Source organism: Lagopus leucura, unplaced genomic scaffold (assembly GCF_019238085.1).
Source record: "Lagopus leucura isolate 7727_CA_CO unplaced genomic scaffold, USGS_WTPT01 Super-Scaffold_810, whole genome shotgun sequence".
Taxonomy (NCBI): Eukaryota; Metazoa; Chordata; class Aves; order Galliformes; family Phasianidae; genus Lagopus; species Lagopus leucura.
Genome location: NW_024962261.1, coordinates 7,849,344 through 7,870,567, shown reverse-complemented (window position 1 = coordinate 7,870,567; position 21,224 = coordinate 7,849,344). Strand labels below are relative to the sequence as shown.

Sequence of the window (21,224 nt, the reverse complement as noted above, 5' to 3'; positions counted from 1 at the left end):
GGGCGGGCGGCGGGCGGGACGGGTCCGCGCGCTGACGTGGGTGGTGGAATGCGCGTGCGCGCTGGCGGCGGGTGCGGGACTGCGAGGTGAGCGCGGCGAGGTGCGCGGCGCGTCGCTTTATAGCCGCTCGGTCCCTTTACAGCCCTTCTGTCCCCTCCGCAGTCGCTCTGTCGGCGCTCTCCGAGGCTTCGGGCGGCAGTCACGTGGTTTCTTGATTCTCTGCAGGAGGACGTGGATCCCAGGCTTGAACGCTGCCGGTGTTTTGATGGTTGCGATGACTGAGGAGCCCGGCCCTTCTCAGGGAGCTGTCTTTCTCTCCAGGAGCTGTTGAGTGATGTGAGTGTAATTTGCTTTCAGTCATTTCGTCACCCTGAGGGAGTCGCACGTCAGCCATCTTTCTTAGCCCTCCCATTAGTAGTATGTTTCTAGGCCTGCAGCCCATCTTCTGCTCTTTGGCCTCTAAAAGCTACTTTTCCATCTTTTGAGCCCCTTTCAGTGCCTTGTCAGTGGCGTTGTTTCTCTGTTGCATCTCATTTGACCAGTTTAATGATGTTTTTGAAATTTGTCATAGGTTAAATGTGAAACATATGAACCCAACTAGTATATAACTGTGGCAGGCTTTACAAGGAGTGATTCCTTGTCCTTTAAAACTGCTTCATTTTCTGCATGGCTGCAGTCAGAAGCAGGTCTGTCCTGGTTGTGTGAGAAGGAATAGGAGTGCTGCAGGTCCTGCACGGGTGTTAGTGATGTGCTGAGTTTCATCCTGCTACACATGGTGAGCAGGAAAGTCTCCGCTTCTTAGAAACCCCTTGGGAGCATGCCCAGTGCTCACTGCTTAAGAGAAACTATGCTGTGTCCTTTGTAGAGTGAATCACATAATGATTTGGGTTGGAAAGATCATCCAGTTCCAGTCCTAGTGGCTGCCGCCCATCAGGCTGCCCAGGACCGTATCCAACTTGGTCTTGAGTGCCTCCAGGGATGGTGTATCCACAGCTTCTTTGGGCAGCCTGTACCTCACCACCCTTAAGTGCTGACATTCCTGCAGTCTAACTGAGGTGACTGTCATATAACACCTCTCATCCAATTTAAAATTATCACAGAATGAAATTTGAGTTGAGACTTAAGATGAATACTTTGTACCATTGAAATCTTTGAGATATTGGCATAGTCCTGCTTAGCAGCTAAGTGTAAATAATCAATTTTAACCAAGTTGTTGTTTTTGCATTTTTTGGGGGGAAATGATCTTTCAATACGTGTGTTTTGACGCATTGCAATATAGTCCTATGTTTGAAGTGCTTTCTTTATGCTGCCATGGTAGGGTATAAGTAGTGGTTTGAGTTCATTATGTCTCTCTTTGATAACTAACCACATGTTGTTTTTTACTTAGCGGCAAAAATGTCAAATAAGGAGGTGAAGGCAGCATTAAAGAGCGCTAGAGAAGCCATAAGAAATAAGGAATATAAAGAGGCCTTAAAGCACTGCAAGGTAATTATTATTTCATTGGAAATTAGTAATTTTTGCAGTTCTTGTGTTTGTTGTTCCCATAAACAAGAACTGTATAATTATGCTGAGTGATGAATCTCATTGATGTAAGATTGATTATATAATTGAATTTCTGTTTCCTTCTGCTTTAGCATTTGCTTACGTATGGATAAGAGAACATTAAGTCTATAATAGTGATGACCAAAACTCATTTATAATCTGCACCTCGACAGGAAATTCCTAAGTTGCAGCTATGTTAACTGGCAGAACAGTTCAGACACGAAGGCTTCTGTGGCATGAAAAGCTGAGGTTCTTAATCTTTTCCAAAAAATGAGTTAGTTTCTGGTATCAACTATGAAGAAGAATTAACCAAATTTTATGAGAAAAGTCAATGTATGAATCAGTAAGATGCATCTCATTCATCAGTTTTACCTAAAAAAAAATGTCTATTTCCAGGTAGTCTTGAAGCAAGAAAAAAATAACTACAATGCTTGGGTATTTATTGGCCTGGCAGCTGCTGAGTTGGAGCAACCTGATCAGGCCAAAGGAGCGTATAAGAAGGCTATTGAACTTGAACCAAACCAATTACTGGCATGGCAGGTAAGTGTATGTCCAGATGTATTTGTTTTTGCCATGATAAGTGTTACTGTGGGGTTAAATCTGGGGAGAAGGCAAAACTGCATTGTGTTTACTTCAAGCACTTAAGTGTTCTGAAGCTTTGCAGTAGCAGAAGTATTGTATGTGTCCGAATTGAAGACTTGGGTGGTTACATGTGTGCAGCAGAGTAAATTTTAGTTCTAGAGTACTTAAGTTCCAGTACACCTAAATAGACAAGAGATTAGTGAAACATTCTAGAGAGTATGTGAATTAAGACACACATAGCCAGTTCATCTGTGCTCTGAAATACCATACTCTTAGCTCAACAAGCACTTTCTGGTGCTGCTTTCGTGAGAAGGAAAATGTTTAGTGCCTTATTTTTTCAGCATGAAATAGATTGTTGTTTGTTTTTGTTGTTTAAAAAATAACATTATGCCCTTAAAGTAGCAGTGTGTTGGATGGTGCATATACAACGTTTAGTAGTGTATGGCTATAGCATATTTGGATGATGGAGCATTAGTCTGCATGATAGATCAATCTCTCACATGCCAGCATCCAATATATTCTAATACTGTAAAGCTTTACATCTTCAATATAAACAGCTTTTTGCAGTATGAATGCTGGTACCTGATTTCAGGGTATATTGAAATATTGTTAGCTGCCTAGCAGTCATATTCTGGCCTTCTGTTACAATCCAAGGTGGCATGATACTTAGAGCATTTATCTTAGAACTTAGCGTGTATTGTATATAGTATATATATCTTGCAGAGAGGATCATTTAACATTTATAAGTTTCAAATAGTAGTCAGTATTAGAACAGGAAGTGAGGAAAGCTTTTAGTGTAAAACATGTAAAGGTCTCAACCAAGATTTTGCTCATGGGCTAACATATTAGCCCATGGAAGTGAGGAGAATATTTACATATATATAATTTTTCCTTTGGCAGAACTTGCAATATAAATTAAATTCATAATTACAGACATCAAATGTTCTTATCTGTAATAAACACTTTTTTTTAAACAGGGTTTAGCAAATTTATATGAGAAATCCAACCAAACGGATGTCCACGCAGACTTACAAGATGTGTACCAAAAACTCTTGGAACTCTATGAAAGGTAATGTGTATTGAGTCACAAAATTCAGTCTAAAGTTTCTTATTTGGTAGAGTTACCAATTTAGATGCAGCAGAGTTGCAATTTTTAAAATTATGTTACCTTTTGCCCTCTGTTTAAGTTCACTGTTAGAGCAGGGATGATTCCAAGCCTGATTTGAGTAGGCTTAACTTCACTCCTTTAAGATTGCAGTCTATGTCCCCTTGCTTCTATAGATAGAATTCTGAACAAAGGTAACTCAATTGTCATTGTAGTTCGCTGGAGCATTACATTTGTTTTCTGAATTTGAAAGTAGTTCACAAAGAAAAGCCCAGTCCTTAAAGTAATTGTTTTATCCAAAGCAACGGTGAGTAAAAGTTTTAAGGCAGTTTGTAGTATTTATTCTAAATATTTGTTTGGCAACTGTGAAGTTACAAAAAAACTTATTTGACAGAATAGGAAAGCTGTATCACTATTTAATGGAAAGCTCAGCTTTTTTTTTTATTTTCTTCTTTCTAGTGGAGACAAGCAGAAATGGTGTGATGTATGTAACAAGCTCGTGGAACTATATCGCCAAGGAAATAAATACTTAGAGGTAGGTGACTAATGTAATTTCTCTCTTCTGATTAGAAGGGAATTTCTTGTTAGAACAACCAATGATTCTATAGTTTTTTTGGGCCACAGACTACTGAAGATGTCTTCTTGGACCACAACTAGGAAGAACTGATTTTTTACTTATTTTTTTTCCTCTGCATAACAGACTTGGATGGAAGCTCTTAAACTGATGAAACTTGGAAAAAAAAAAATATCAGTGTATAGACTGAAAGGCTACAACCTCATTTTTCTGTTGTATATCTAGAAGTCCAGTGTGATTCCAAATGCATATTTGCTCACAGAATCCCAAAGGCCTTTGCCTGTCTTGGCCTGTTCTGCATACTTGTGTATCTTGTCTCTGGTGGGATCATTCTCTCCTTGGTGCCAGAGGGTTTGGGATTTACATTTGCCACAGGCCTGTCTGCCACTCGTGCAGAAAAGTAAGGACGTGCAAAGCTGCTTTGGGGCATCACAAGGTAGTGCCCACCTGGCAGCAGTCTTAAATTTGACTGTGTGATTACTGCAGAAATAACAATCTTGTCAGATTACCACGAGGTGGAGCTGTTTAATGCTTGTACAGTTCAACAGTATCTTTGCCTACAGCCTCTGTGGTGATATTACAGAATACTTCTTGCAGTTATGCTTATCACTTTTCCTTTAATTTTTGAAGAGTTTGTTGTTTTATAAGGTAGAGCGGGGTTTTATACTGTACCATCTTCCTCTTTTTCCTCCAAAAAAAGATTTTACTTCTGTCTTATTGTCAAATTCAAGACTATTTATTAACTTCAAAGTTTCTTTGCATAGCACTGTCTGAAAGTAAATTAGCTGATAATATCATTTACAAATGCAGACTTGTTCCACGTGGGACAGGAAGCCACAAATCTGGTGTTAGAGTCCTTCTTTCTCAGTCTTGCACACTGGAATTTCAGGATGTGTTCTTTTTGTAATGCCATAGTCTGATAAGGCTTCAGTTTATCTATTAGAGGTTATAGGAGGACTGTTTAAGTCTGTTTATACTGTTGATTTCCTCCAGGAACCAGTCAAAACTCCTGCTTTTGACATTATCTGGGAAGCTAGGCAGGTCTGAAGGTAATGTTTTGGAAGCTGTAACTGCTCTAATCAGAAGGCAGGTAACCCTAGGTGATCACTTTCACTCTGTTGTCTACCCTAATGTGGTAGGAAGCAAACTCCTTCTGTCTTGCTCCTAGTCAGGATCTATTATTTTGCTCGTGCCTAATCCTGTTCACAGCGTACTGCCTTTCAGTTTGTATGGGAGGTGATACATGAAGGACTTGTATTTCAAGGTGTAGTATTTTTCTTTAACAAAAGTCTTAATTAATGTGGGTTGTTATCTGCCACTGTTCCCACTGTGTGCTGAGTCTGGCATTCACTTTGCCTTCTGCAATGCATCTGTAACTCCCTCTCTATCTAATACTGAAAACTCATTTTTCTCCATCTGCTCCTTAATTTCTTAGTCTGCATGGCACCAGACTATCAGCCAGATTATTTTCTTACTTCATTTATTCATGGCTTAGGCTGGCTGCACTGTCATTTAACTTTTTCAAGAAATGATACATGGTTTCTTTTTTTTCTTTTTTTTTTTTTTAATGGATATTATGTAAATATAAATAAGTGTAGTAGCGGAAGTAATCTAGTAACATAATGGTATCTTCTGCAACAGTGTTCCATTGGACTTTTCTCCAGAGAAAACTGAAATTTATTGCTTAGACTTGACAGTATCAGGTGTCCAAGAGTTACAACATAGTTCATTTGTTTCCTACTGTCAGGCAGCAGAAATATGCCAGAAACTAATAGAAGTGAAAAAGGAAGGAGGTGCAGAAAAGGTGGAACTCCATCAGCTTTGGAAGAGGATGATCCAGTTACTGGGAGACAATGTGCAGTACCAGGATAATAAGACTGCACAATTGGTAAAGTTTCTCAATCCCCTTCATCTTACATTTCTGTACATGGTGCTGCTAGATTTCAGAGGAAGCCTTGGAAAACAAAAATCATGTTACAGTTTCTCATGAATGTTGAATGATACTAAGCTTTTCATGAAAAAGTAGGTGATTTCACCATCTGTCAGAAACAATGAAGGTGCAACCACCCAAAATAGTGGGACAGAGCATCCAGATCTAAAGTTTTCCCTAAACTTCCTCAGTTTTGTGGAAGCCTAGATTTGCACTGTAATGTGGTGATGCATTGTTATGCCCCTACAAGAAGAATCCCTGCATTGACATATCTGAACAGAACAGCTTCTGACATATTTGTAAGTTCTGACAATGTCTACAAAATAGGCATTCTCCAAAACAAGAAACTCCTTTCCTTCTGCTCCCTTGGTGGAATAGGTTTTGTGCTGTTTTTCCATATTTTCATATGCAGTGCTTATCATATGTAGGAAAATTTGAACCTAAATGTTGCTTAGAAAAATGTTGTAGCAAATTGGACCAAACAGTAGGATCACGAGTTATACTGATTCTGTGTGCTGTATGGCCAAAGTTAACTTTTTGAGTGATTTATCTGTTCTTGCGAAATGAGCCTCTTTCAAAGAGAAGGGTAGAACTTGCTCTTCCCCAGTCTTGTTGATAGCAATGTTCACAAAAGGCAAAAAAGTGCTGAAATACTTCCAGACAAAAGGAAACTGAATCTGCACCTGTCTTTTTAGAAGTCATATGCTGTAAGTGTCAAAAGCTGTTAGCACAAAAAGAAGTGCTGCAGGCAGTACTTGTTGCCTTTTGAGGTTAGTGTGGAAGAGTAAAATAGAGCTAGGTTATGCAAAGATCAGAAATGATATTTCATCTGCAAATCTACAATTTACTGTATTGTATGAGAAGATGTGGGCAATGTTTTGCTGAAGCATGCTTCTTTGGTAGCTTGCATTTAGTAGTGCCTACGTTTTCCCCTATATTCCCATACAATCATGTATTTATATGCATTTATTTATGTGTATGTAAAGAGTCCAGAAATAAAAGACTAGATTTTTTTTTCAGAGCTGGGGCTGACAGTTAACAGCTATTAATCTAGATTTTATTGTACCAAGTCCTCTTTGTACTGGGACTAGGTACTAGGAAGAGTCTGTTCCCATAGATTTTGTTGTCTTTGTTCATGTGTTAGACAACATATAGTATTGTTTCATCTTGCTCTACAGAATTAGTGTTGAGTCCTTTATGAGTATTATTTTGGGATAAGGAACTTGCTTTCTTTTTTCTCTGTTCATGGTCCTAGTTAGAAAAGGTAAAAAAAAAATGTTTAGCACTTATAACATTTTCTCAGAGTCATTGCATTTTTAATTATTTCTTATTTCAGCTTTTGAGTGGATATGAAGAGGCACTGAACTCTGCTGACACTGTCCCCAGTGAAGATCATCGAAATCTTTACAAAGACTTTATTCAGTGCTTGTCAAAAGTAAGGTTATGTTTATCTGTCTTCTTCAGTGACTACATGTGACATCCACCATCTGATAATTTGTAGAAATAACTGTTTTGTTTTTTTCTTTCAAGTTTCCTCATGAAGCAACTAAATTGGAAAAAGCTTGTGATGATATGATGGCTTTATATCCGACTTTGAGTTATCCTTTAGAAGTACTTTGCTTGTACTTCATTCAATCAGGTGAGAAGGATGGGTGTAGGTATTGTGCAAGACTGAAAATATTTCTTTTTGTGGTTGATTTTGTGACAATTTTTTTAACAAGTTTTTACCTTACACGCCTAAATAAAAGCACACTTTATTTCTACATTATGTTTTACCCATCTGTTTGGTTGTCTGCTGTTGTGATTTAACATGGCATGCAGCTCAGCACCATACAGCCATTTGCTCACTGCCCTGCAAGTGAGATGGAAAGGAAATCAGAAAAAATAAACGCATGTGTTTTGTTGAAGACAGCTTAACAGAACATTTAAAAAAAAAAAAAAAAAAAGAGAAAATATTTATTATTACTGTTATAGCCAAACAAGTGCTGCACAACGTGGTTTCTCAGCTCCAGTCCACCAATGCCTGGCCAGTCCCTGAGCAGCAACAGCCTACTGACAGCTCCTCCCTGTTCTGCTGTTCCATATGGTGCCATATGGGATGGGATATTGCTTTAGCCAGTTTGGGTCAGTTTCCCTCCCAGCTCCTTTTGTACCTCTAGCCTTTGCACTGGCAGGGCAGTCTGAGAAGCTGAAAAGCCCTTGCCTTGTGTAAGTACTGCTCAGCAGCAGCTAGAACATTGATGTGCTGTTAACATTACTTCCATCCTAAATCCAAAACATGGTGTCACACCAGTTACTGTGAGGGAAATTAACTCTACCCCATCCAAAACCAGATAATGTTTATGATTTCTTGATACTGTAGCTGAGTGGTGACTATAAATTAGCAAAAGAAACAAACTAGAAGAGAGGAAAAAAAAAAAACAGATCAAGACTGGCATCATACCAAATAATGAATATAGAATGCCTTATAAAATTCAATAACAGTTTCTGCAGATAAATTATTTAAGCTTTGCATTTAGTAGTGTCTGTGATTTCTTAGTTTATGGAGTTTAGAAGAGAGAATGGAGAAATTAACTGAGGTTGAGCAATGGCTGTGTTTAGGATATTCTTGGCAAAGAAAGTCTCTCCTGACTGGAAATAAGGATTTGTAAAATTGTTAGCCAGAAAGTTTGGTAAATAGAAAATAAACAGATCTGTCTAGGTGTTTGTTCAAGGTAGGAAAGAATGATTGCTGAGGAGAAAATATACAGTGGTATGTTTAGTATTGCAGGGATCTGGAAACATAGTTGTTACAATCAGTAGTTGCTAATACAGTGTTGTTCACCATTAACCATTTTCTTAGCATTTTCAAAAGTAACTACAAAATTTACTCCTTTGTTTGAGTCTTTACAGAATCAGAAGTTGACATTAGCCACATCAAAATATGTTTGGTTAAACAAGGAGGAAAATCATTTTATCATTATATCTGTGTCATTCTAACACAGTACTTTAAGTCCCAAATTTGTGGGCTTGTAACTCTATTACTCCTCTTTATCAAATGGAGATCAAAAGCTACTTTTGTCAAGTGGGTCCATACTTTAAAAAAGAAATCATTTAAAAAATGTTGCTGTAAGTCACAGCAGTTTCTTTAAGAAAGAGATGAAAAACCTACAGATTAGTGTCATCAATAAAATGTTGTGCTTGGACATCACATTTCATGATTTCACAGCAAGACTGTTTCAGCAAGCTCATCACAAGAAATTTGTAATTAAATGAGGCCTCCTTTGAAAGAAAGTTATTCTCATTTCTTTGTGGCAGATTTTGATGAATGAACAGTGACATAGGTTTAGATGGAAGGCATACGAAAGAGTGGCTTTCTCTTAGGAAAGTATACTTGGAGCAATTTAGCGTGTGTAATTTAGCATATTAAAAAAAAAAATTAGAATGGGTATTTTAATGATTTCTTGGTTTTTTATGTATTTACTTTTAGAGCTTATAAGTATTAGAGTATCTCTGGAAAAAAATTGTTTAATAAACTCATTGTCTTGAGCTCAAAGGTGTCATATAAGTATATATGTTTATGTAGGTAATTTAGAGTAGATTGTTGCATTTTTTTAAATCTGCATCTCAAGAAAATGCTTTTTTTTTTTTTTTTTTTTTTTTTTTTTCCTTCCCTTAAACTAGGTACTTTGTCAGAAGAGGCCTTGCAGTATTTTTCTAAGCTTCTGGAGATGGACTCAAGTAGTGGTCCAGGCATCATTGGTTTTGGTATAAAATGCCTCCAAGAAAAGAAATACAAAGAGGCTATTAAGAGTCTTACTGAAGGTAAATGAGTAATGTGAGGTATGGGTACTCAAACAGCAGCTAGTTTACACTGAACATTCTCTCTGGGAATCTTATATTTGTGTATTACTTTGCCGTTGTGCAAGTAGCAAAAAGAACAGCTAGCTCTTAAAAGAAAACGGAATGCTTTGTCTAATAGAAGGCTGAGATATATTTTCTAAATATATATTTAAGTATAACATCTCTGAAGACAATCATTTCTGTTATAGTCAGCTGTGTATTGCTTTCTGTATGGTACACTTTAAATTTTTAGTATGTCTGTTCTTGGACTTTGCTTGGATGAAGAAGCAAATGTACCAATAACAACTAAATAAAGCCTGACAGACATTTACAACCTTATTAGTCTTTGCCTTATAGTTTGGAGGCCTCTGACTCTAAGATGCTTAGAGCAAATACTCAGGAAAAGTTAACTGTCTAATACTAATTGTTTAATTATAGTATTTTTTATGGCATTATAGGGCAAAACAGCATCTGCCAGCTGCAGAATCTTTGCAGTGCTAAGCAACTTTTGCTCAATGCCTTTCTCCTCTTTTACTAGGTTTGCAGAAGGTTAGCCAGTGTGCAGGAGCATGGCATTACTTGGCAGAGGCGCAGATGAAAGTTCACAAATACAGGGATGCTGTCCTGTCCTGCAATCAAGGTAACTGTCTGTTAACTGACAGGGATAAAGTTCTTTCCATAGACCAGTCAGTGTGGCCTTTACGTGGGAGGCCTGAGTGAGCAGTAGCTGTTGTCCTTTGCATTTTGCAGTCTTGCTGCTTGTGCTGGTGTTCCCTTGCTTCTCTTCAAATGGTAAAGTAATTGTTAAGGAGAACAAATGAAGGCTGTAAAGTTGTGCAGAGAAAATGTGAAAACAGAACACAGTAGGTCAAAAGAGGTCAGGAAAGGTATTGCAGAAAGAATGAAGTGCAGGCAATTCTTTTCCCATCTGTTTTTAATTGGAAGAGCTTGGGGAAATGCATACTTCAGGTTCCTTTTTTTTCAGAGGAGTCATCAAAGAATTTGTGATTATAATACTGACAGGAATTGGTATAAAATATAAAAGGAAAAATGACTGTTTGAAGAACTATAAGATCTTGATGTAGGAATTGAGCAGGGAATATAAAAATGAAATTACTGAAGTACTAAGTGTTATTTGATCACTTGTTTAAACCATCTTAGCATCCAAATGTGTACAGGTGTTTGGTATAAGTATTAACTTACAGAAAGAGATCTAAGCTAGATCTGAGAAACCAAAGACAAGTCTGGTATGTTTAATGATCAAGTTAGTCAAAAACTGGAAGAGAGCTAAAGAATCAGTGTAGATACATAATTCTGGGAAACGGACAGCTTTGCTCCTATAAAATGTGTTTTGGAACTCTTTGAAGGAGCTAGCAGTGTATGGATGAGGTAGTGTTGTAAGAGATCTTACTACTTGGAAGTCAGAGTGCTAGCATCAAGACATATATATATTTTACAGTTCATAGTTGTTGTTTCAAGTCGCTTAAAAGCTAGATCACAACATAATAATAATGATGAGTTGTCATGTTGGAAGGAAGTATTCCCGATATTTTCACTGGGACCTCTTTTGTTTGTCCTCTGTTCTAGTCCATTATGATTTTCAAGTTTGCCATGCTTCAGAGCAGACCAAAAAGCTCTAAGAAGAGATTACCAGAGTAACTAACTAGGTGTGAGAGTAACTAATAAAATCCAAAGTTTATAAATGCTAAATCATGCAGCTGTGGGAAGAGATGTTCTCAAGAAGCTGCCCTACAAGAGCAGAGAAGTCTTCATTTTTTTTTTTATTTTTTTATTTTTTGGAAAAAGTAAGACTGTGTCTCTGCCCTCCAATGCTTTACAGAGAGCTTCAGTATCACAGATGTCATTGAGGGAATGGTTAGTGAAACAGGGCACTAGCATGCAGCTGTATAAAGAACTAGAGCAGCATGGTGAATTCCGTGTGCAGCTTTGGTATCTGCCCACTCTCTGAAAGAAAAGATGGTTTTGAAATCATGAAACAATGTGGAAAATAAAGATCAATTATTTTCTTCTACACAAGATCTAGTTAACGTGAAATGAAGCAAAAGGCTGGCACTAGAAGCAAAGGAGGTTTTGTTACTTAATTCAAGGTGAAAGTTAGGGCTTTGTAGGTTTTGTGCACTGTTGTTGCAGAAAGTTTCCTGGAGTTCAAAGGATGTCCAAAGTGGGAAAGAGTTCTGGGGAGGTAGTTCTATGTTCTTGTCCTCCGCTTATGCTTTTCTTAGACATCGGCAGGTAGGTGTAGGATGCAAGGATAGACTGGCTTTATCAGATCGGACAGAAATTTGTCATATATGGAATCAGAGTTAACGATTGAGAAAAGTGCTTGTCTTTCGAGAATGCTGACGAGCAACAGAGATTCTCAGAGGTGAGATTATACAGATGATTGGACAATGCATACAACAGTACGGAGTTAACTTTTGCGCAGATGTAGAGTTAAATCTTTTATTTTAATAGAGGGGAAAAAATATTACTAAACATTAAAGTGCAGAACAGCTTGGTTAGTGAAAAGTCATTGTTTCTTCTTCAGAGCATGGGTCAGGAAAACATAGCATTCTGTTTAGGAGGTTGGCATCCTGAAAACATTCTGTTTCTTTTACGTGTCTGAGGGGCCTTTCTAAAATTCACTGAACTTTTGAACTTCCATGGTTAAATTTTATAGTTTCTTCAAGATGAGAGAGAACAGTCTATAAATTAGCTTTATTAGTTCCTTTCCTATTTTTGTTTGATGGAACTTTTGTCTTATCAACAGCACTTAAGAATCTTCAAACTCTTGATGGTGCTACTCTGCAGCGGAAGAACCTTATCCTTCAGTTGAAAGCAGAGGTTTTGATCAAAATATCTGATGCTGGAGCTGCAGAAGAAGCCATTAATGCACTCGAGCAGGTATTTCCACTGATCAAGTGAAGTTTAAGGAAAAAAGCACTCTCATCTCTATGCCCTGAAAATTCAAGCTGTGTATTTTCCCCATCTCCTTTTTACATTCTATGTGATTTATACAGCTCCTACCAACTATGCTGTAATCAGTACACTCACCTCTTTGCCACTTTCCCTCCCCTGTTTTCTAGGCTTTTCTATAACTGCTTTTAACTCACAATTCTAATTTTAAAAACTGTCACTCTTGATCTATTCTGGTCTTGCTTAGCAATGCGGGATTGTTGCTAGTTCTGAGGCTACTGTTCACCTGAATTTGAATTACCGTTACAATCATACTCCCTATGTCCTCAATTAACTTATCATTTCACATAAGGACGTACCTTTAAGACTGAGTAGAATAGCTTCAAGCAGAAACTCCTTTCCCTTTCTTTATGTGTCACAGTTCCATGTATACTACCTTTTGCACGGTTCAGACTTCAGTAGCTTTGACTTTGCTCTCCGCAATCTGCTGCCTCTTCTTCAGTAGAAATCTCAAGGGTCTTCTCTTGAAATGTTTTTCTTATCTTTATCTTCATGTAGACTGCATGCTTCTGACACCTTGCTTTTGTAGTGAGAATAGCTTGTTTGTGTCTATTACTTGGTTTTCTAGGTTGTGGGAGCAAGCAGTGATCCTGTGCTTTTAGCTTTCAAAGGTCGAGCATATTTAAACAAAGGTTTAGTTGATGAAGCTTCAAAGGTTAGTGCTTTTTGGTCCTTTATTAAATAGAACTCTTAATGTCATACAGAAATAACCAGGAAAGAGTGACATATTTTGCAGATTTCGCAAGAGCTTCTGTTGTCGCATCCTGATGTAGCTGAAGCCCATGCTCTTGAGGGTTACATCCATTATTCTCAGAAGAAATATGAGCAGGCAGAAAGAAGGTAAACCTTTTTTTTCTCCACTGTAGCAGGCTGTAGGGGAGAATAAAATACAATGCTTTTCAAGTTTGATCTGATCTCTGTTCTTTTTATTTAGTTTTCAAAATGCTATTGAAAGAAGGGCTGAAATTGCTGAGTATCATCAGTATCTGGGGCTCACTTATTGGTTCATGAGTGATGAGACAAAAAAAGATAAAGGAAAAACACTCACTCATTTCTTGAAGGTAAAAGGTTCTTTATTCATTTAAATCAACATTTCTCTATATTGGAAGCATGAAGTACTCTAGCTGGAATGAGAGACTTGAATACTGTGCTTGTTACCATTCACAGGTCTCCAGAGCCTGTAAACCAATTTCAGCTGTGAACAAATTCACTATGGGGAGCTGTAGTTAACTGAAATCTCCTAGCTTTTTTTTTTTTAGCCACCTGTTCAACTAATTATTGAGATCTTTGTGAAGGAAAATGAGGTGGTGATTTGTTGATTCTCTCAATCCTCTGTCCTGAGAGCTATAAATTTGGGACTTTAGATGGGCATTGTGTAGAGCTTCCAAGACAGAGCTTCCAAAATGTCTTGAAATGCGGAGGGCAGTATTCAAAATGCAAAGAAACAAAGAGGTGGAAAAAATGTGTTCTTAGAGTTTCAGTGTGTATCCACAGATGTAATCCTGCAAAGCCCCTGTAGTTTATATGCTTTTCCAAACCATTGCATTTTTTAGTGCATGTGGATTTCTCCATGTATAGATCAGAATCTGATCCAAGGGATTTAATCTGATGTCATTTTGAGGAACGTAGAAGCTTTGCTCCCAAAAATAGGAATCTGAACTTCTTAAACTCACTGTATGCATTTATAGCAAGTGTCACTGCTCCCACTTCAGTAGCAGCAGTATATAGCATGCAGTGTATTTTAAATGAATATTTTAAATACTCTTAACAATTTTTGTAAGCTTTTTTAAAAAAAAATTGTCTGAGCTGTTGATATGCTGCTTTGGGGGTGTTGTTTCTCATATATAAACAAGTGTGTCAAATGTACACAAAATTAACTCAAACCTTTGAAAATGTAAGAGTTAATTGTGGTGTAAGGTATGACTGTAAGTGTAATGGTTGAATTTTGAGTAGAATTTTAAAGTGATGATATTGTGAAGTGAAGGAATGTTCGTTGCTAATGCATTTATCTGGTTATTATTTCCATACAAAATGCTTTTGTGTCATGAACTTTGTGGATGGTTCTGCAAGTATTTAAAGCTGAAGTAGCCTTTGAAATATTGAATGCTTAGATATAGCACAGAAGAAGCTGAAATAAGTCAATAAATGGAGACTGTATAAGTAGTTACCACTGGACCTATCCGCATTCTTGATCCTTCAAAAGGCACTCTTATATTGTGTTTGTATTTCCTTATAGGCTGCAAAGTTGGACAGCTACTTGGGAAGTGTCTTTTGTTATTTAGGTAACTACTACAGAGATGTTGCTGGAGACAAAAGTAGAGCTCGTGGTTGCTATAAAAAGGCTTTTGAACTGGATGGAACTGATGAAGAATCTGGAGCAGCAGCTGTAGACTTAAGTGTGGAGCTTGGAGACACGGTATTGCACGTTCAAGGCCCTGGGTTATGGTTATTTGGCTTTTCTATTAATCTTAATAATCTTTGAGGAATCACCTCTGGTTTCTTTGGTACTTGAGAGTAAGATCTGAAAATGGATGTTCTGTCGTTGCCTGGCAGTTTTCACAGCTGGACTTGCTTCAATTTTATGCTTCAGTTCTGAATTAAACTTACCTGGAGAGGGTGCTGGGGTAAGCAAGTATAACGTTGTAGTCATCCCATGTGGTTCAGAGGGGAAGTTTTTTTTTTTTTTTCAGTAGAAACTTGTAGAGAAAGTAAGTTTACTTCTCATATTTAACTTCTGCTATTTTTTTTTTTTTCCATCCTCCCCTTGTTCCTTTTGGAAAAAGCATATAAAGTGATTAGAATGTTTTTAAGAAAGTATTTCTTATGTAGCACTGTATAAGAAGTTCTTAGTCTGATACTAGCAAGAAAGTAGCTCACACTTTGACAGACTCCATTTGAACATCTGCAGAATAAGATTAAGTATCTGACTCACCACAAAGACTTGTGCTTTTCTAGTTAAAAAATAGATCTATCACTGCAGAACTGCAGGAATCTACTGTCTTTTTGCAAAGACATACAGAAGATGTGATAATATCCTCCTGTATTCTGCCACTCAGTTTGCCAACTTTTAAAAGCTCCTGTAATGTTACTTCTTTACAAGAACAAGAAATCAGACAGTTTAATGGTGTGCCGAAATTGGAATATTCTTCTTAATAATTTTGTTCTTTGCATCCAAATGTATATTTACATGGTATTTTTGTTTTTTTTATTAGGACACTGCTCTATCCATCTTGAATGAAGTAACTGAAAAAGCAAATGCTGGTGCAGCAAAATGGGCTTGGCTTCATCGTGGACTTTACTACCTCAGAACTGGTCAGCCGTCAAAAGCAGTGGCTGAGTAAGAGAACTAGTGGTTGGTTTAAACCATTTTCTATAAATCCTGCTAATTGATCTTCCAAGGTTTTGAAATTAAGTTAGCTGATCACAAGGCAGCCAGTACTAAACTGGGAAGTGGATCTGAGTGATTCTGAAGTTAGCATAATGCAGTCTTCTCATGATAGCAGTGATCTCTGCTAACAAGCCAGATAATGAGGCTTCTTGTAAACAAGGAGGTTGTAACACTGAATAAAAGCCAAAAATAGGTTCAATAGCTAAGCTTGTTTAATTTGTTCTGTGAAGAATTAAACACTGTTTTGCCATTTCTAAAAGTTCTGTATAGTTGTCTGCTTGTGTGCTGAGATTATGTAATTTAAAGAAATAATTTGTTTTTGTTAATTTATGTCACGTTTAATTTAAATCTAAATCTTGATATCTGCAGTTTGCAGGCAGCTCTCAGGGCTGACCGAATGGATCCCAACTGCTGGGAGTCTCTAGGGGAGGCTTATGTGAGCAGAGGTAGCTATGCAGCAGCTCTAAAATCCTTCAGGAAGGCCAGTGAGCTGAACCCAGACCACGTGTACAGCATTTACAGAGCTGCAGCAGTTGAGCAGATTCTAGGCAAATATGAAAATGCTATAGCTACCTATCAGCAGATCTTAGAGAAGACAGAAGAGTATGTACCTGCACTTAAAGGTAATATGTCTGTATTTTCAATTTTAGATCTTTTTCTCTCTCTAACTCTGTAGTACTTCAGTTTTATGGAGAGGTTCTTGATAACTGGTATAGGTAGGCCTGCCTACATGAAAGAGTATTTTTGGATGTTCAGAATGCTGTGATCCACTTGCATGAAAGCCAGCATGTAGTAGCCTGCAAATACTTGAGGAGCTCTTAATATCACTATCCAAAGGAGTAATTATAAAGGTAACTATTCCTGTGTAACTATAAGGACAGAGGAATTTAAAATTTATGTAGGAAGCCAGCTAATAATGCTGCAGTTTCACCTGAGCAGTCACACCATGGATGACTAAAAAGGCAGTGGAGTCAGTCAGCCTTGTCAAGGGGGTGGGCTGTGCTCGTTTTCTGCTGCCCTTGACCATGTCTTTATCAGGTTTTGTGAACTTAGTTGTTGGAAGCACAGTATCATAGCAGATAAAAGAGTTAACTATACTGATCTGCTTTAATGTGTCTTTTATATGCATTCCAGTTTTGTGTTATTGAATACTAAGTTTATTCTACCACTGCTCCAGTATCTGTTTTTAACGTATAACTTTTGGAAATAAAATGAGTTCTGCTTTTAGATGGCAGCTTTCTTGTACTTGAGCTTATAACCTTGGGACTTGTGTGGTTGAAACAATTACCTAATGTGAGCAGGATAAGAGGCTTACAAAGCATGATTGCATCAAAGTCATACAGGCTGCATTTCTTCCAGTGTCATAATCCAGAAAGAGAGATGGGTGGCTTGGTGTAGATAAGGAGTACAATTGCATGATGAAGGCAGCTTCAGAACTGTGAAAAAAATACTAAGAATCAATGGAACTCACATCCAATGACTTATTGCCACTCAGAGTCACAGCCAATACCAGCAAGAGTATAAACCAAATCCTGTCTTGAATTTTCCAGAATTCTAAAAATTACAGTATTGGGTGAAGGCTTTTTGATAGTTCAATTTATTTCTACATAATGTAAATTCTTGCTTAAATAGGATTAAGTAATGTTGGTTTCAGTCACCTCAGAGAAAAATTCCCATCCTACCTTGGTATAGTCCTGTTTTGTATTTTGTGTGTGCTTTGATACTGTTCTTGTATTTGTCAAAGGCTAACCAATGCAGAGTAGCTTTCTAGGTGAGTGAGTGTTCTAGTTAATTCCTGAAAACAAACACCAAATTTTGGTGCTATGCTTTATATAAGTAGGTGTACTTTAATATTCAGATTGTGCTACAGTTCGTGCTGATTAGGGAGAGGTAAGAGCAAAGTGTCTCTTACGAGCAGGAGAGTTTTTGTAGGTTTTTGTGCTTTGGCTTAGTACATGCAGGAAATAAAGCAGAACACTGAGCAGGCTTTCTCCTATACCACCCCACCTCTTCTAGCAAGCAGTGTCAGGCAAGCATCTTTTTTCATAAAGGATAACTTTGTCTTACTTTTAGGACTTGGAGAATGCTATCTCATGCTGGCAAGATCAGCCCTTGAGAAGTACCTTGATATGAGGGCTGTGGGTTACATAGAGCAGGCTCTTGAATTTTTTACAAGGTGAGTACTAAGTATTTAATGTACCAGACTTGTGGTTTGGAGAAAAATAAATGTTAAGTGTTTGAAAACTTTCAGTTAAATTAAATAAAATGAATCAGGCCTCTGTTTTAGAAGAAAAAGTTTAGAGAAAATGCATTGAACAATGCATTTTGGATTGAGTAAATGGTAACTATAAAATTACTATTATTTTTACCATATAAAAAATAGAGTCCTTTGACTTTTTCAGACTTCTGAAGTTGCCTATCGTTCTCTTTAGTTGTCATTGTGTATATATGGAACTTAAGGGAGGAAATATCAATCAAAAATGGTGGCTGAGAAAGTGATCTTTCCTTCCATCAATCATACTGTTCTACATTTCAATTAAAATGCTTTAGTGGCCTAAATTAAACCTTGGAGTAACTGCTGTTACAGAGTAAAGTCCACTAGGTTTCTGCAGGTGTCTCATGCTATGTAATATAATGGCAAAAATTAGTAGATATATAATGGCTGATTTTTCTGAACATGCTTAGTCCCCACAAACTTGGGATATTTTGATGTAGTTTCTGATTTATTTTTTACATTTTAAACCTAGAGGTTGAGTGGGAAGAATTCTGATTTAAAAAAAAAAAGAAAAAAAAAAGTACCAAACAACTCATTGATTAATTAAATTGAGTTTGTGCCACTCTTCAGAGTGGCAAACTTTCTGAAAAACGTATTGTGATGCCTGAATGGTTGTTTTGTGGGTTTTCTTAATTATTAAATTACAGGGCAACAAAGAACCGACCTGACATATCTTCCCTTTGGAAACTGCTTGGCGATACCTGTACTAGTGTGCATGTTATTTCACCAGCCAAAGTGAATGTTCAAGTTCTAGGGTCGCTTCTGGGTAAAAATGAAGGCAAACAGATGCTGAAGAAAACTGAGCTGCTGAGACTGGGTGGAAGGTAATTATTTATTTATTTATTCCTTACTGTTAAGTATTTCTACACATCTGTACACGCTGTAGAGTCTCAAATATTCTAGACTATGTTAATTTTAGAAAAGAAAATACACGATGATCTTCTGACACATGAATATTTAGTGAAGACTAAAGAAAAAGCAAATTCTCATGATTCTTCTAAATTACACCGCTTATTTCAGAGAATGCTCCCTGGGTTACCACAATGGCTCTCAGTGCATCATCTAGCACCTGCTATTTTCTGTGCTTCCTTCTGCCTCCAGAGCGTGGCTGTATTGTGCCTGTTATTCAGTCATTTATTCAACTTCAAATTAAGTGATTGCAGTGGTTGTTACCCAGTTCTCTCAGGACTACTAATGTCCAAGTTAAAACTCTAAGCTTTGTTTGTGACTGTAATTAGTTTTATAAAACTGCCATTAATTTGAGCCCCACGTATGTGATCTAAATTATATTGGAAGAGGGAATTCCTTTTTCCTGGCCCTGGAATCTCATGATAAAAAATATTTGTGGTTTCCTCATAGCACCTTCTGTGCTGCTAGTATGTTAAGGTGGGCTGAAAATGCTACTGCTTAGTAAATCTTAACCATTGTGTGTAGTTAAGTACTTCCTAGGGAAGTCTGATTAACTTTAGAAATGGCTGATGTTTGTTATAATTAAAACATTCACGTTGCACCTGAGGTCACTTTGATTGATTACACGTGTATCATTTCATAAGTGATGGATAAGGCAAACCAAGATAGATTCTATAAAGATAACTGTCTAACTGAAAGTTATTCAGTTGTCACTGGGTTTCCATTCTTGCCTGGTTTTGTTTGTATTTATGCATATTTGATGGTTTGGGTTTTTAAGCACTTTTGAGCATCTTTCATGTGGAAAGGCTTGGGATAATACTTCTGTGATTCATGTTTCTGTAGGTGTTATGGCAGAGCTTTAAAATTGATTCCTTTGCCTAACATATGGTGTGATCTTGGAATAAATTATTATCGACAAGCTGAGCACCTCACAGCAGTAGGCACGGACCTAAATGAGATCAGTGAACTACTAGAGAAGTCTTTACAGGTATTGCCTGTTATTCTGTTGTGTTCTTTAAAATCTACCTTGATGCTTGTCTGCCTAACTTCTGTCTCTAAATCTCAGTAAGCTAGCCCATGATGTCTTAACTTTTGCTATTCTATTGATGTAATTTGCATTCGATTTTCTTCCAGTGTCTCAAAAAAGCTGTGAGGCTTGACAACAAAAATCACCTTTATTGGAATGCACTTGGTGTGGTTGCTTCCTGTAGTGGTAAGTCTTCAGTGAGATCCCTAGCTGCATAATATTCTACATTAGAAGGCAATGCATGACTAATGCTGTTTACAAAATTTGGTTAGATCTAGCTTTCCTTTCATTTTCCCCTTTTTTTTTTTTTTTGTCCCCCCAGCTATTGGGAACTATGCTCTTGCTCAACATTCGTTCATCAAATCTGTTCAAGCTGAGGAAATTGTAAGTGCTGTAGGCAGCTATCATCTGTTTCAAGTGGACGTTTTAAACTTTTCTTCCCTTGATGCAGTGTTACTCTTTCAGAACACAGCAATAATATGTAGGTTTTATTTGTTCTGTCTAGAATGTTGTTGCCTGGACGAACCTGGGGGTTTTGTATCTAGCGACTGGAAACATTGAGGTAATTCCCATCCCTTAAATACAGTTTCCCTTTACAATTTCTTAGGGGAATATGTGGTTGTAGGAGTGTGAGCAAACAGTGAAGAGCATCTCTCTCAGATTCAAGAAAAATACTTTCTTTGAATGAAAGTTACACAAATTAAGTATTTGTTATGGACTGGATATGGTTAAGTGAACTTAGGCTAAATTGCTGAAGTTGCTCTCCAAATGACTACATAGAATAAAAGCAGTTTGTAAGGATGGAGAAAGATCGGTATGTCTTATAATTTGCCATAGTTCTTTAGAACTTTCAGAGTCTCTCTGGAGGAAAATTAGAGTACCTGTTAAGTGAAGTTCAGAGTTTTCTTGCAGCTAAAACTACATGCTATCGTATTTGCAGGTCAGAATTTTGGCAATTTTATTTAATTTATGAAATGGGATAGTGAGACTGAGAATTATTTTTAGTAAAAGCAACTTGATATTACAAATTCCTTGCTGCTGAGAGTAATAATGCTAGGACTTGTCTCCTTGTGCCACATTGAGGAAGGAATTCT

General features: G+C 37.3%; 1 protein-coding gene across 3 annotated transcripts in view; it reads left to right on the top strand.

The window, feature by feature from the left end:
* Positions 1-53: 53 nt before the first annotated feature.
* The window catches only part of TTC37 (tetratricopeptide repeat domain 37), a 45,892-nt gene continuing 24,721 nt past the window's right edge, over positions 54-21,224 (top strand). Inside the window, exons 1-24 of one of the 3 annotated variants that reach the window (XM_042866201.1) lie at positions 54-86; positions 226-336; positions 1,388-1,485; positions 1,939-2,082; positions 3,102-3,193; positions 3,689-3,764; positions 5,551-5,691; positions 7,070-7,168; positions 7,264-7,372; positions 9,397-9,537; positions 10,094-10,195; positions 12,326-12,459; positions 13,100-13,186; positions 13,268-13,371; positions 13,466-13,592; positions 14,768-14,947; positions 15,744-15,868; positions 16,289-16,542; positions 17,993-18,095; positions 18,842-19,018; positions 19,947-20,091; positions 20,238-20,316; positions 20,453-20,514; positions 20,636-20,692. In XM_042866201.1, the coding sequence (XP_042722135.1) occupies positions 1,396-1,485; positions 1,939-2,082; positions 3,102-3,193; positions 3,689-3,764; positions 5,551-5,691; positions 7,070-7,168; positions 7,264-7,372; positions 9,397-9,537; positions 10,094-10,195; positions 12,326-12,459; positions 13,100-13,186; positions 13,268-13,371; positions 13,466-13,592; positions 14,768-14,947; positions 15,744-15,868; positions 16,289-16,542; positions 17,993-18,095; positions 18,842-19,018; positions 19,947-20,091; positions 20,238-20,316; positions 20,453-20,514; positions 20,636-20,692 (2,628 nt within the window). In that variant the 5' untranslated portion in view covers positions 54-86; positions 226-336; positions 1,388-1,395. Of the gene's footprint in view, positions 101-124; positions 337-1,387; positions 1,486-1,938; positions 2,083-3,101; positions 3,194-3,688; positions 3,765-5,550; positions 5,692-7,069; positions 7,169-7,263; positions 7,373-9,396; positions 9,538-10,093; positions 10,196-12,325; positions 12,460-13,099; positions 13,187-13,267; positions 13,372-13,465; positions 13,593-14,767; positions 14,948-15,743; positions 15,869-16,288; positions 16,543-17,992; positions 18,096-18,841; positions 19,019-19,946; positions 20,092-20,237; positions 20,317-20,452; positions 20,515-20,635; positions 20,693-21,224 lie in introns of those variants that run through there. The other 2 variants (XM_042866203.1, XM_042866202.1) reach the window with 2 other exon arrangements.